The sequence below is a fragment of the Varanus komodoensis genome, unplaced genomic scaffold (genome assembly GCF_004798865.1).
Source record: "Varanus komodoensis strain SLA01 unplaced genomic scaffold, ASM479886v1 scaffold6_4, whole genome shotgun sequence".
NCBI classification, from domain to species: domain Eukaryota; kingdom Metazoa; phylum Chordata; class Lepidosauria; order Squamata; family Varanidae; genus Varanus; species Varanus komodoensis.
Window position 1 is genome coordinate 2,978,446 of NW_025336347.1, and position 14,406 is coordinate 2,992,851.

At 42.1% G+C, this 14,406-nt stretch overlaps 1 protein-coding gene across 1 annotated transcript in view; it reads right to left on the reverse strand.

Moving 5' to 3' along the window:
• Positions 1-209: 209 nt before the first annotated feature.
• The window catches only part of ITPR1 (inositol 1,4,5-trisphosphate receptor type 1), a 267,869-nt gene continuing 253,672 nt past the window's right edge, over positions 210-14,406 (reverse strand). Inside the window, exons 61-62 of the mRNA XM_044451697.1 lie at positions 9,140-9,301; positions 210-1,581 (exon numbers count right to left, since the gene is read on the reverse strand). Coding sequence (XP_044307632.1) covers positions 1,495-1,581; positions 9,140-9,301 — 249 coding nt within the window. The 3' untranslated portion in view covers positions 210-1,494. The remainder of the gene's footprint in view (positions 1,582-9,139; positions 9,302-14,406) is intronic.

Below are 14,406 nucleotides of genomic sequence, written 5' to 3' on the forward strand. Positions count from 1 at the left end.
TGACCCCAGGAAACATGGAAGGCAATCATTTTATCACAATAAACATACAGAATCCTGGTAAGGTCTTGCTGGCAATGAATCTTGCCTTTAAAACTAAGAACCTAGTCTATGTGTATGTGGACTTGTTTTTCCTCCAAATCTCCATAACAGTGAAGGTAACTGGGGTAGGAAAAGCAACATCGCTGAAGAATGAGACAATCACACTGAAGCACTGTACATTATTATTCTATCATTTATTTAAATATCTTTATGCATTTACAAACTTTAATAAGCTCTCTTTAGCTCTCAGCTTCTTTTTCAAAGCAAAGAATTAACTTCCGTAAAATGAGGACCATATACAAAACTAGGTGACATATATTTATATATATATTTATATATATATATATATATATATATATAATTTTTCAGATATCAGGAACAACAAAAATGTGATTAAGATGGAAGGAAAACTGACACACAATCCAAAACCACTGGCTCTTTCGCAAGTATTACAAAATCAGTGCTCAGCTAGGAGTCCTAAAAAGCATAGTTCATAGTTCAGTTGGTACAATGCATAATTGAGGAAAATGTACTTCTGTCAAAACAAGAAATGTATAAATGCTACACTGAGGTGGCTGACTCTAGAAACCCTTCCAGGTCCTAAATCAATATGGCACCATAAAGAAACGCAAAACTATTCCACAAATAGTGTGGAACCACTGGAGTTTTAATTTTCCATAATGAAGAAAAGTTCCCCTCTTACTTTTTCATAAATGAATGCTCGAGCTTCTTCCACAGCTCTTGGGACTTATGGGACTGTCAACCAAAATGCATGCCAAAAATGTGCAGGAATGGATCATTAAAAGCAAGTTTAACAGTGTTTTTGCGTGTTTACTTTTGATTTTTTTGTTTAAACAAAAACCAGATCATGAAAAATGTTTGTCAGGGAAGTGGCAGCACTACTGCCATGATGTGTCATTTTTTAAAGGAATGCTATAAGTTACAAAAATGCCCTGGAGAATGAAACCTCACTGGGAACAGTTTGGCAGCAACCTTGCTTAGCTGTCATTTGATGCCATTCAGTACATGACAGAAGACAACACCAGGTTCAAAGATGTGCAGTCCCTTTAGGACACACACGAGTTAAGTAGCAAGTATAGTGTGATTGCATAAGTCATATTGCACAACTGTATAAAAACATAAATATTAGCTATCTGAAGTTTTTAAATACAAAATATAGGTCACATGGTATTTCAGTCAGTAACCTTTTCAAGTGCAAGTTAGGTGTGCCCTTAGCTTCTTCCTATACAAAGGCATTTTGAGAGACACAATTGTTATTCCCCCCACCCTCCAATGATGTGCCTATATATATATGCCCATACCTTCTCATAGCAGTCCTATACATTCTGTATAAAAACCAGGTTTATTTACATGAGCTAGGAATACATAGAAGCAGCTTTAAGGGTTGAATCTCAACTCTTGTTATGCAGTGGGGAAACAAACCACCCATCCGATTTATGCTGGTTGCTGTGGGTTCACATTGATAGAAGGAGGATGTCCTAGAAGACCAATTCGCTGTTTTTGCTTCCTCTGCTCTGTCATCTGGAAAATTGAAACATTTTCTCAGTAGGCCTATGGACATCAGGCTGCAGAATGAGCTACTGCTGCAACACGGTGGTCAAGATTTGTTCTGAAAAGTCCTCTTCAGCAGAGGAGGTGCCCCATCTCACACATTTACACCTGGAAATGCCCTCATTTCAGAAGTCCACAATGGAGAAAACTCTGGAAGGGGTGAAGCACCCCGCTGTGAAGCACACCTTTCCTTCCCTATGAAATCAAACAAGCTACATGGTGATGGAATGGAGGTGATGAATGGGAAGATACTGGAAAATGAATTAGCAAGTGCCCAAGACCAAACTGATCTTCCAAAAGAACTAATGGAAATTTCAAAATATATTTTAGGCTCTTTAGGAGTTACATCGTTGCATGCTTAGTCTACATAAGTAATACATTTAGGTTTGCAATCTTACATACACTTACATCAAGTATGCCCTACTGAACCGAGTGGATTTACTTCTGAGCAGCTGTGCCAACCCATTTGTTTCCCGTGATGGGTCAACATGTTATGTGAGCCCAGTCCTTGTGTGAATTTCTGTGAGGTGCTCTAAGCTGTTCTGAAAATTTAATGAAAAGTCTCTATTCCTAGTTTTGGGGTTTCTTACCTGAATGGAATGAAGGGGGGAAACATGCAGGGAAGGTGCTAGAGATCAAAGTGACACTGCAAATGCTGCTTAAATGTAACAGTGGCTTTGCAAATGTACAGATACTGAGATTGGAAGCTGTTGTCTCTCCTTGCAATTTCACTTCTGTTAGGCAATGAGGGTGGTATTTCAGCAATTCCTAACATACCTTCAGTTAAAACATTTCTCTCTAGCCATTTGTTACTGACAAGGTACCGGCTGTCAAAGTTTATATCATCTTACTAGGAACATCTGACAACCGGACTGATGAGGTTTAATCCACAGCAAACTGTCCCTGATTGCTCAACTGAACTTGAAAACGTCTGGTTTTCCTTGACCACCTGTTTAATCTCTAAGCCTGCTTTCCTTGGTGTTTCAGCTACGAATTCCAGCTCTGCCTCTTTTTCTAGGTACGGTTCTGAACCCAAAGCAGCAACCTCTGAATGCTGTATTATGTGTGAAGAGGGCCCCATTCCTACACAGTCTTTTTGGTACTGGCACTCAGGTTATAGAACAGCTTTCATACAGATGTTTGCTTGGCATTATCTTTATGGACTTTTCAGTGCTTTATCTCTTTTGTTCACCAAGACTTTTTAAGTAACATATTTTTAGCAAGCCCCCCACCCCCACTGCTGCTGCCTAAGTTTAAGAGCCTGTGATTTTAACTTTTATTATCATTTTTATATATCTTGTATTTTAAATGTACGTTTGTTTTGGGATGGCTATATGAATAACCAAAAAAAATGAAGAAACTCATAAAGAATGAGCTATAAATGTGTTAAGGCGCAATGCTGCCAAAGTTTTCCTTTTCTATGCTCTCTGGTCTGAATGTTGCTTACAGCAGAGCTGCTTGCCATGCAATAATTTGCTGAGGTGATGGTGTTGCATAACAAAACATATTACGGCATGCCCTGACAACCTGTGCAAAGAACATAAAGACCAAAGAGAAGGCCATGTTCACCTAACGAGATCTGTTCTTAATCTCCTTCATAGGATCCATTTTGGTTGTACTTCTAGATCCAGAGAGCAAAAAGAAGCATTAAAAAATCCTAACTTTTAAATGAAAACCACATCCAAAGAAATTAACATGGCAGATTCTGCTGCTGCTTATGGAAGAACCGCAGACTACATTCAAAGCCGGACCCAGTAAACGAGTTTCCATCATTCCTTCCAGACTGAGCTGAAAACCGACTGTCTGTTGGTGTGACCTTTTGCTACTGATGTTCCTTAAAAATAACAACTTGCAATCTGCGAACATGCAAGGGACAGTGTTCCAGTGAACGTGCTGGATTCTGGCGTTCATACCAGCATTAGGCCCCAGAACCCCATTCAAAGAGGCAGGTTCGAAAGCAGAACTTGCTCCTTATTTGATTCAAACCAATCTTCCAGCCAGCTCTCTTTTATAAAGAGGCCTGTTCCTCACAAGAAAGTGATGTTTTGGTTTCGTCACAGAACTGGTACATGCTGCAACTTGAGCAGGGCATACTCAGTGACAGCACTTTGGAATTTCCCCTAAGTGTTTTCTCATTTAATGAACTTGGTTTCCCCTTCTTCCTCTGCAGCAAAGAGGTCTCTGAAAACAAATGTCACTCTTTCTCATTTTCACAAGGTCAAAGAGAAAGTTTAAAAACCTGGTGAGTTAAAAGTGGAAGGTCGCAGATAGGAATCCAGTTGTGGCCCCTATTCCAATATGGGTGAAGCTGAAGCAAAGGGGGTGACTTCAGTCTCACGCTTGCAAATACTGGCAACTAATCAGAAGTGCAGGAATGCGTTTGAAGGTTGAGAAGGCACAAGCAGGAGACAAAAGGCTAAAGACTATCAAATGGCAAGCTGAGAAGAGCAGTGCATTTTCCTGGCATGATGCTTTCCCTGCAGCTTTAGTCCCAAAGGCTTGAGCCAGAGAGCTGCCTGTAGGAGGAGCAGGACAAGGAGTACTTCCACCACCTTCCTTTCCGTGTCAGTGCTCCTCAGCATTTGGCAAATGTCCCCCAAGCGTCAGGGGACACTGCTCAATGCACTGGGCTGAGGGGAAAGGGGAAGTGTGAAGAAAGATGGGTGTCAGACACTGAGTCCTCCAGATTTTCTGTAGCTCATTCCCCTTCCCCTCCACCCTTTGTGCAACAGCTCACACCAGGGGAAGTGCTAGGTACAGAAAACATTCAGGCCCATAGGAGAAAAAAAATGCACACATTCCCATGTGTTAATTTACGTATGTGAATACATGTATGTGCACAATTAGAAATAACTCCTATTTTTTTTACTGTATATAGAAGGCAACTCTTTGATTGCTTTGAGGGCAGAACTATGAAAAATCTCAAACTGTGCCTGGTTTACCCTCTGTGTGCCCACACTTTTCCATATTCTTTTAGGCCAAAATCCAAATGGAAATGATGGAGCACTGGGGACCACCCTAAAGCTGCACAGCACCTTAAACATTTACCTATTAGTGACACAATAAACATAGCACACTGGCAAGGAAGACTGGAGTCGTAACTCATGCTCTTGGGTTGCAGACTTGCATAATTACTAGGGAGTAAGCTCAGTTAAACACAGTGAGGACAGGATGGTCTGGCGGCCTCGAGAGAAGTTGCTGCAGTCACGCCCTGCCAATTGCTGCAATCCAGACTGGAGGGGAGAAACAGAGGGTGGGGGCGCTCTAAGCGGCAAAAGGGCTACAGAACAAGGCCTGAGGGCTGCATGCAGCCTGCGGGCCACGTGCTGGATCACCCCATTCTAGGCTATGCAAAGAGAATCATACATCCACCAGAATCTGGCCACGAGGTTCGTGTAAAATTCAAGTGCTCTCCTGAAAGATGGCTGTAAAGTCAAGAAGCTCCAGACATGCCCAACAAGCCATACACTCATATATTACTTTACCCCAAATTTGGACATTGCTGCTAATTCAAACCCTTTTTGCAAGCCAACTCCCTTCTATTCCCCCCCAAGGGAAGAGGTTTGAACCAGCCTCAAAATGAGGAAGGTTTCATTTACATAGAAGCACCTGATCTCCCTCTTTTAAAGACCTTGCCATCCACAGTGATCCAGGGCACACGTGCAATCATTTGCTGGGAAGGTCTCTGCAGGCTATGCCAATGCAGGGTGACAGCGGGGCTATTTGGCAATTATGGAGTCTGGACTTTATGAAAATACAGAACAGAGTGTGAAAGGAAATGTGGCAGTCTTCCCTCTAGCTTAAAAGGCTGCTACCTTCATGCTACATTCTTAATCAATCTACTAATGGAGTGAATCCCAAGGACTCCTAGCAACTGTAAGGCTACTGAGTTCAAAGGGGAGAAGCGGGCTCCTAATAATGATGGCAACTGGAACAGCCCTAAAGATCGGGGCCCCGTGCATAAGTGAGCTATCCATTAACACTGCTTATGGAAGACAGAGTGGGGGTGGGGGTCCTCCCAGAGATTCTGGCCTCGAGCTCTTGTGGGCCATCTCCTAACACCAGCTCAAAAGCATCCTCTCACTAATAGACTTTTCATGTATACCCACAAAAGGAGGTAAGCAGGAAAATGATTTTCAGGATCCAACCTTGGTTTTTTTTGTTTTTTTAATTCAAAAGCACTGGCTTACATCTTACACATATTTAGGTAGGTATAAGCTTGATGGAACCAACAGCATTAAGCACGGCTAATCCTGTGTTGGATTTAGGCCACTAACATCACCCTAAACTTCAAGTCTTGTCACACCAGGAACAGAGAGCATCCTAAGAGACAGGTTGTCAGCAGGTTTACATATACGGGCATGTTTTGTAAGTGTAACAAGCAATTCACTAAGAAGAGCATGAAGTAGGATAGATGAATTCCCAGAAATAAAGAGACATCAATTTATGCATCTCGATTGCCAACTAATTTTAAATGAAGCCAAAATAAAAATTCAGGTAGAAACAAATTGGAATACATCGCAAGCTGAAAAACCCTTACTGGGCCAGTTCAGACAAGCCTGATGAAAGGTAACCTAGGTGAGTACAGGTGTTTGGCCTGCTTACATAGCAACAAACTGCAATGACACTACAGAACAAGCAAAGAAAATTGTTGAAGCTCCTTTGTGTATTATTTATCAAATCAGGCAGCTGAGCTTGTGTAATACTTTTTCTTGAGTCTGGTATTATTTAATATATTGAACAGAAAGGAGCAGAAACAGAGAGAACATCTAAAATGAACAGGATGATATGAAGGTCAACAATAGACCACTGTTCAACAAAAATGGCTTCAGGTTTGGAATAGGTGATATATAAGTCTGAAGGATCTGAGCTTACTGGAGAACTAAGAGCTCTAAGGGCAAAGAGATTATGGAATTCCATTTCAGGAAAGTGGCTGAAGGGGCCATCTGCAATGGAAAAATTGGTTAATGTTGTTATGTGTCATCAAGTCATCTCCTACTTATGGCGACTGTATGAATGCAAGCCGTCCAAAATGTCCTGCCCTTGACAGCCCTGCTCAGCTCTTGTAATCTCAAGGCTGTGACTTCCTTTGTAGAATCGATCCTTCTCAAGTGGAAAAAAGATAGCAGGGAGCGTTAAGCCTCCTTCTGGCGTACTCAACACCTTTGGTTTTTTATGGTTCATTTGAGGCTTTTCTTCTTTTCTTGGGATAAAGGAAAATTAAGGTTGGAGGAAATTAAGGCTGCATTCAGGTACAACCTTATGACAAGCAGGCATGACGCTTGGGCACATATGTTCCCTCTTCCCATTCCTTTTTATTCTGTGTGCTAGCAGAGACGAGTGGCTTCCAATCCCAGTTTAAAGAAAATCAAAGTGCGAGTGGGGCAGAGGGAATGGGAAAAAACTGGCAAGGGCTTGAGAGATTATAAAACACAAAACACATCTCAAAACCACTCTTCTACAACCAGGCTACCAGTTTTAAAAAGAAAAAAAAAGCATTAAAATTACAAAAAAAGATTTTAAAAATAGCCATGGATTCCCACACACGTATACACCGATTTTTGTATATACTCACAAAACAGAATCAGAAAGGCACTCTCACACACAACCGGGCGTTCTCTCTCTGCTTCTTTGACGACAGGCATCCACCTTCCTAGCAAGGGCCTCCCGCCCCCATACGATAGTCAGGCACGCAAGCTCCTTTCCTCTCACAGGCAGGCGGTTGAGCACTCGCCGACTGCCACTCCTGTCTCTTGTAAGCAAGTACAAAGGGTGCTCGTTGCTGTTCCACTATTGCTGTTATCACCCCTACTACCACACGGCATCTACATCCCATCTTTCATTCTCTGGCAAGAAACTCAAGGCTGAACAAGTTCTCCTCCTCTCCCATTTTATCCTCACAACAACAACAACCCTGGGAGGTAGTTTAGGCAGAGAGGCAGTGAGTAGCCCAAAGTAGCCTGCATGGTTGAGTGGGGACTAGAACTGAGATCACCTGAGTCCAGCTCCAACACTCTTAACTGCTATACCACAGAACGCAAGGTATGACTTTTGAACTGGCCCGAGGGGGAACCTTAACACTAACCCTAAATAAAGAAAAGGAACACAAAAAAATCAGTGCCAGGCAGTGATGCTTGCATGGCACCTTGCCTAGCTGCACTCCTTGCACAACGACGAGCAAGGAATAACCTCCTGTTCCAGCCACACAGCCTAGAAATCAGTAGACAGGTTCTGCACACACAAGATGAGGCATGAGTCCCTCTGTGGATTAAGAGACTAAAACCTGCCACTGGAGAGAACGGATGGCGCAATGACACATTACTTTACTTACATAATGCATAGTGGACCCCTCACTTGTTTTTCTTCCTTGTTTTCTTCCAGCTTGATTGGGGACCAGCATGCCCCCCCCCCCCACAAACACATCATATCTAAGTTAAAGAATAAAAGAAGTCTCCAGAGGTGCCACACTTTTCAACCCCCACATGGTGGGAGACATGGGAATGCTGGGAAACAAACAGGTATGCACACTGGTCCCAAATTGATTGGGGTTTCATGCATTTCCTTGTAAGAAAGGAAGACTGGATTCAGCTGTGTGTTACATAATTAAGGAAAGCTGATGTTTGACCCCAAGGCCTGGTGGGAGGGGGATGAGGATGAGGTCCCTGGTGGCAACAGCAGAGCTCACTCAGGTGGGGATGAGCAGGCTGTCCAGAGACTGAAGCTGTGCTAGAGGAGATGGCTTCTCCACTGGCACCACCGGATTTCTTGCCCCTCACATGCACTGCCAGGCAGCACTTAACCCCTCAAAATGTGCTTTGCATTCCCCATAGCTCTCCAGGCACTGGCAGCTCACAAAGGACAAGGTGGAAAAGGTAAGGCGAACACTCCCACCAGGTGCTCCCTGTGCCCGCACTGAGCAGGCTTGAGAGGAAATGGTCGCTCTTTGGTCTGCTGCTCTGTTCCCTACTGTGTCCTCCCATGCCCTGCAGGGTCATGGGCTCAGTAAAAGTTAGCAGCTAACGTAATTGGCTGGGGGTGTCTTTACCAGCACTCCACTGAGCAACAAAGGGCCACATTTCATTTGCTCTGGTTGAGTAACCAAACACAGAGGAACTGGCAAAAATGGGGGGTGTTTTGCACTGATGCCTTTCCTGAGGCAAGTGAGATGGGCTCTTCTGGAGCTGTCGATCAAGAGGGGAGCGTGCTGGGCAGAGGGACTTGGAATGGTCCCATGCAACTATCAGGAGGGAGAGAGAGAGAGAGAGAGAGAGAGAGAGTGGGGGACTGAGTGAGGCGGGGGGGGGCTCTATGTTTTAGCGGGGGGATCCTCCACCATGATGGTCTCTATTACGATATGGCATGTTAGAATTCCAGCCCATCAGTAGACCACCACTGTAGCAAAGCCTCTGTAGACCAGATACATCACACACACGTTATCAATTCGCCATCCCCTAGGTTCTCATTCATCCATGTTTATGCACAGGTAAGTCCACTTATCTGTAATGGACAGCTTCTCAGTATTCCTTACCTGATCTTTCAGCTCAGACAGCTGACTAGAAAGATTGGAGACCAGCTTCATGGTAGATTCAAGTTTCTCTTGTAAGTTTCTAAGTTCATTCTGTTCTCCTTCAGAGTCACTACTCACGAGAGACATAGCACGCATCCGAGGGAACCAATCCAAATTTCTCTCCTGAAATTCAGACACGGGAAGAATATGAGTGCTGGATGTTAAACTAGACAGTAGTTACTTTTAAGTCCACTTGGGTTTTGAGGCTAACTCCAAAAGGGACAATTATGAGTGGTTAAAGATAATGTTTCATGGGTCATATAGCAAGGCTACATTAGAAAAAAAAATCTTTATATCTTATAATTGTGAAGCCATCTATTGCTTAACTACAATAAATTAAGATGAAATATATGTTGCATTTTGCATTTCTGTTAACATGTTCCATATATTAATTTCTTTCTATTAGCAAATCTATTGCCAGTTCTTTTTGAGCCCCCCAACCCCCACATGGAACAAAAATACTTTTATTGACCCAGCAGCATATTTACTGAAAAAGAAGAAGAAAAAGATACACCAAAAACACTGGAACTTCATTTTGCATTAAAAAGCTGCAACCTGAAGACTCACTCAAGCTTTTACGCCAAATTAAGAAGTTAATGCTGCACAATGCTGGCTTATCACAGCAGTCATCTGTTCTGAAAATTTTTCGCAAGATAACATTTGGGCCTGTTTCCTCAGTTGTCTTTTGGGATTCTACGCAAGTAAAATGTGTAGTAGCCTTCAGGTCATATGAACCGGAAGATCTTACGTTTATTTGAATGTGTGGTCTTCCTGATTCTGCAGGACAAGAACTCACTAGAGAGCCAGCTTCTACCTTACAGGGTCAGAATATCATGGGCTAGGATATACTTGGGAACTCTCTGTGGTCTTACCTTGGAAGGGAAGTGGTGGAATAAAACCATGAAAACAAAACCGACTTTTGGCATTTCCTTTGGTGGAATTCAGATGGTCAAATAATGAGCAAATACAGAATCTAAAATGGAACTCACCCACCCACTCCCTCTAGCCTCAGGAGTGGTTTTAACTTGGTATTCTGAGCTAAGCTTCAAAAGCAAATTGCTGACATGTACATCTGTCTGTAAACATGTTAAATACTGTTTATACATGCATTAATGTGCACAGTTGGTGATGCAGAAAGAAAGAAGAGTGGGAAAAAGCAAAGCCACAAGTAGCGTGGGAGCAGAAAGGAGGTGGGTGAATAGTAGATATCAGTTTCTTAATACATTAAAGGCTGGTACTAACAACCATTCAGTTACTGTTTAATTTCTCTTTCCTCCCACGTTGGAGACACATTCTTTTACACTAAAGTTCAGAGAATGGCTTGAGTTGGAGGAAGTAAAACCTGAGGTCTGAAAAGAGACTCTACTACCTCATCTAAAACAAAGCTAATCTGAGATAATGTCATGTTTTATCAATTATAAATATTAATGTCAACCTCATGTTATGCCAACAGCAGTTCTAGCTATTTCTCTTTAAGCAGTGAAGTATTTTTGGGTTATTAGGAGAGGAATCTGGCATGAACCTTCTGCTCCACAGAAATATAGCCAATCTGGAATGGATTGTTAAGCTGTCCATTTTTAAGACCTTCATGTTAGAGCAAGATCTTGGGCTTTCTTGGGGCCAAGACTCTACAACAGAAGAGCCTTGCTGGGTCAGACCAAAAGTTCATCCAGTCCTGCTTCCCACAGTAACCAACCTGATGCTTCTCAAAAGCCCACAAACAGGTTATGAAGACAACAGTCTTCTACTGCTGTTTCTTCCCTCTTGCTTTAATCCCCATAACTGATATGCTACAAACTATAACATATGAAACTCCCCCTCTTGTCATTTACTCCCCAACTCCTAAGCCTTCAGTTTATCTAATCTTAAGATGGAGCGTGTTCTACTGCTAGAATTACAGTATTATTCCAAGTACTATATGCAAGGGTAGGCAACCCTTTAGGGCCATCTCACAATCTGAGAACATGACAACATCACAAAATGATTGCCACTGTCCTAATTTCCTAAGATTATCTTTGAGCCATACCTGTACACAGATGCATTCATGGCAAATGAGGATGGTTTCAGTTGGGCTCATCTTGGTCTGAAATGTTCCCAGCCATCAGTAAAGAAATAGTTAATTTAAAAAGAACTTGGGTTGGAATAAGGCACTTTGGAGTGTGTCAGGAAAGATGTCCAGGGGACACCTTGGTACCTAGCCCAGTTCTGAAGAGTTTATGCCACACCATGGAACTTTTTAGCAACTTAAACTAAAGCAAATGGTTATGTCCCCAAGGAATGAACAACTTAAATGACTCTTCTTTTCAGCAGACACACGTTCTTAACAAAGATGGGAATTACTGCATGGAGAGTTCTTTACAGAAGATGAGTGGATCACGCACTCCTTCTAGAACAATTGTTTCTATTTTCATTTAGAAAAACTAAGGTTGTTTTATAACATTTTTATCATCCAGAGCTTGCATTTTACTAGAGTTTGACATACGTTTTGTGGGGAGGAGGTCACTACTCATGGTCATCCAACCCAACTATCACAAATCCTTTCTATGGAAACTTCACTTTAAGATGAGAAATGAAGATGCATTAAGAAACATGGAACAATTGACACTTGAGGCGAATAAACTCTTCAGCTGGCTTTTTCTTAAGAGGACCAAGCAAGTAGTTTGCTTCCTCCCTAACTGTTTCTGCTCACCTTAGCAACTGTGGAAATAATTCACCTAATGATCAAATGACTTTACTGGTATTTACTTATTTAATGTATTTTTAAATTGTTTTCCCACTAAGAATTCAAGACAATTTAGAATTAAATCATCAAAACATCACACTATAATCTTATTAACAGTACGCAGTAAAATTCAACATTGTTAACCATAGAAAATGATGAAGCAAAAGCACTAATAATCCCCCTTCCTTTCTTGTACTACAGGAAACAGTTAGCATGGTAAGAACAAGCAGCACTGAACCTTGGACTTACACGTTCCCCTTCCTCTCCCATGGTGCAACTATGAGGAATTTAGAAATTTTCACTTCAGGTTTTTATTAACACAACAAGCTGTGCTTAATGTTAACTTTGTTTCTTTTTAAATAAACCAACTTCAAACCACAGCTTATGAAGCTGGCTTGTTGAACTGAGGTTAAATGAAATAGGAAGCTGAAGTCCTCAAATTCCTCATGACTATGCTAGAGAGGAAAGAGAAAGGAAGTTAAACCAGCTTTCCCAAACAAAGTGTCCTCCAGATGTATTGGAGCACAACACCCATTGAATGCCAGCTGGCATTCAATCATTCAGGACAGTGGGAGTTGTAGTCCACCACATTTGGACAGCACCATGTTGGGGAAGTGTGCAATAAGCTGTGGTTTAGTTTGTTACCCAAGTGAACCTAGTCCATGCTCCAGAAAAACAAATCAAACCTACTCAAAATACTTGGGAGAACTGTGGATGGGTGCTTGGCCAGCAGTTTTGCCTCCCTCTAGGTAGGTTTAAAGCAGATCTAGGGCCATTAATCCCAAGCAGCACGGAAAACTGAGACAATATCCATTTTTACATAACCTTTGAATGTGTAACATGTATTTACAAGTGGTTTTCCACCTAAGCATTTGTGGTTTCTACACATGGAAAACATAGGGAAATCAGTGTATTTGGAGTATATGGATTACTAAAAAGAACTCTAGCAGTTTGTTGTGATCATCGAGAGTGTCCAAACAGTAGTTAAGCAGGCCTGAATAATATTGTAGAACATTGTTTGACACACTGCACAAACACAATGCAAAAGTAACAACAATAACAACTGTGGATGTGCTAAACCATTGCCTGACTACAACAGTGGACTGGATGAGGGCCAAGAAACTGCAACCCAGTTCAGACAAGACTGAGATGCTGTTCCTTTGACTGGATGGTGGGTGCTCATCTGTTCTAGATGGGGGAGTGAGACCCGAAGGAGCAGGTATGATGCTTGGAGGTGTTCTTTTACCCATCTTTGTCACTTGAGGCTTAGGTGGCATTGGTTCTACCAGCTTTGGCTGGTGCCCCAACTATGCCCCTATCTGGACAGGGATCGCCTGGTTTCAGTACTCCATGCTCTGGTAATCTCTAAACTGGAATGCACTCTATGTTGGGCTGCCCTTGAAGATGGCTCAGAAGCTGCAGCTGCAGGTCTGATCCTGTAAGACTGGTTCTGGCCTGCTTGCATTGGCTGCCTGTCTGCTTCTGGTCTCAATTCAAGGTGCTGGTTTTAACCTGTAAAACTTTACATAGCTTAGGATCAGAACATGTCTCCCATCTGTGATCTACCAAGACACTACGTGCAACCTCTGGGGCCCTCCTCTGAATGCCAACTCTGAGGAAGGTGTGAAGGGTGGCGACAAGGGGGAGGGCTTTCTCAGCAGTGGCCCTCTGTCTCTAGAATAACATCCAGAAGCTTGGGGGGTTCAAGTGTTTGGCAGATCCTCTTTCTCTCCTTGTCATTGTCTGTTTTTATTATTTGTTTTTACTTGTTTAAAACTTTTTTTCTTGATTTTATGATATTTTTATTGTACTTTTATCATCTCTTTTTATGGACTGTGCAAACTGCCCAGAGAGCTTCAGCTTGAGGAAGTATAGAAAGGTAATAAATGAATACACAAATAAACAAACTGATCATCGTTTTTGGTTATTCTTTTTGATAGTCTCACTTTAATGTCAAATCTCACCACACAGCAATGTCTTCATCCAAACTCTTCCCCCACTCTGCAATCTTTCATTCTCACTCATGGCACAACAAAATTCTACACTAGATAAATATCAAAGGGACATATTTTTTTCAAGTGTATTTAAAACTTGTTCACTTTTATGAGCTAGTAAAATGGGATCACTACATTGGGTTTGCACAACATGTTAATCCATCTTGGGTTGTTATACATTATAGGTTGTATTGTGTGGACCTCGATTCCTGCAGGAAGACTTGTTTGAGGATAGCAAGCCAACCTGACAAGCCATGGGCTGTAGTTAGGATTACTGTAATAACAATGGGTTGGAATGTCATTCATTAGGTGATCTACAGTTGGTACCACTGTGGGTAGAAAGAATTTGCGAGTGACTTATCATTAAGAGTAGCAAAAAACAAACACACACACAAACACAGACACAAAAAAACCCCACACCACCCTGGATATAACCCACCAGAGTTATAGCCCTTTCAGTTCACAACAGCCTTTTGGCCGCTTTATTTATCTGTTTCTGAAACTGTTAGAAG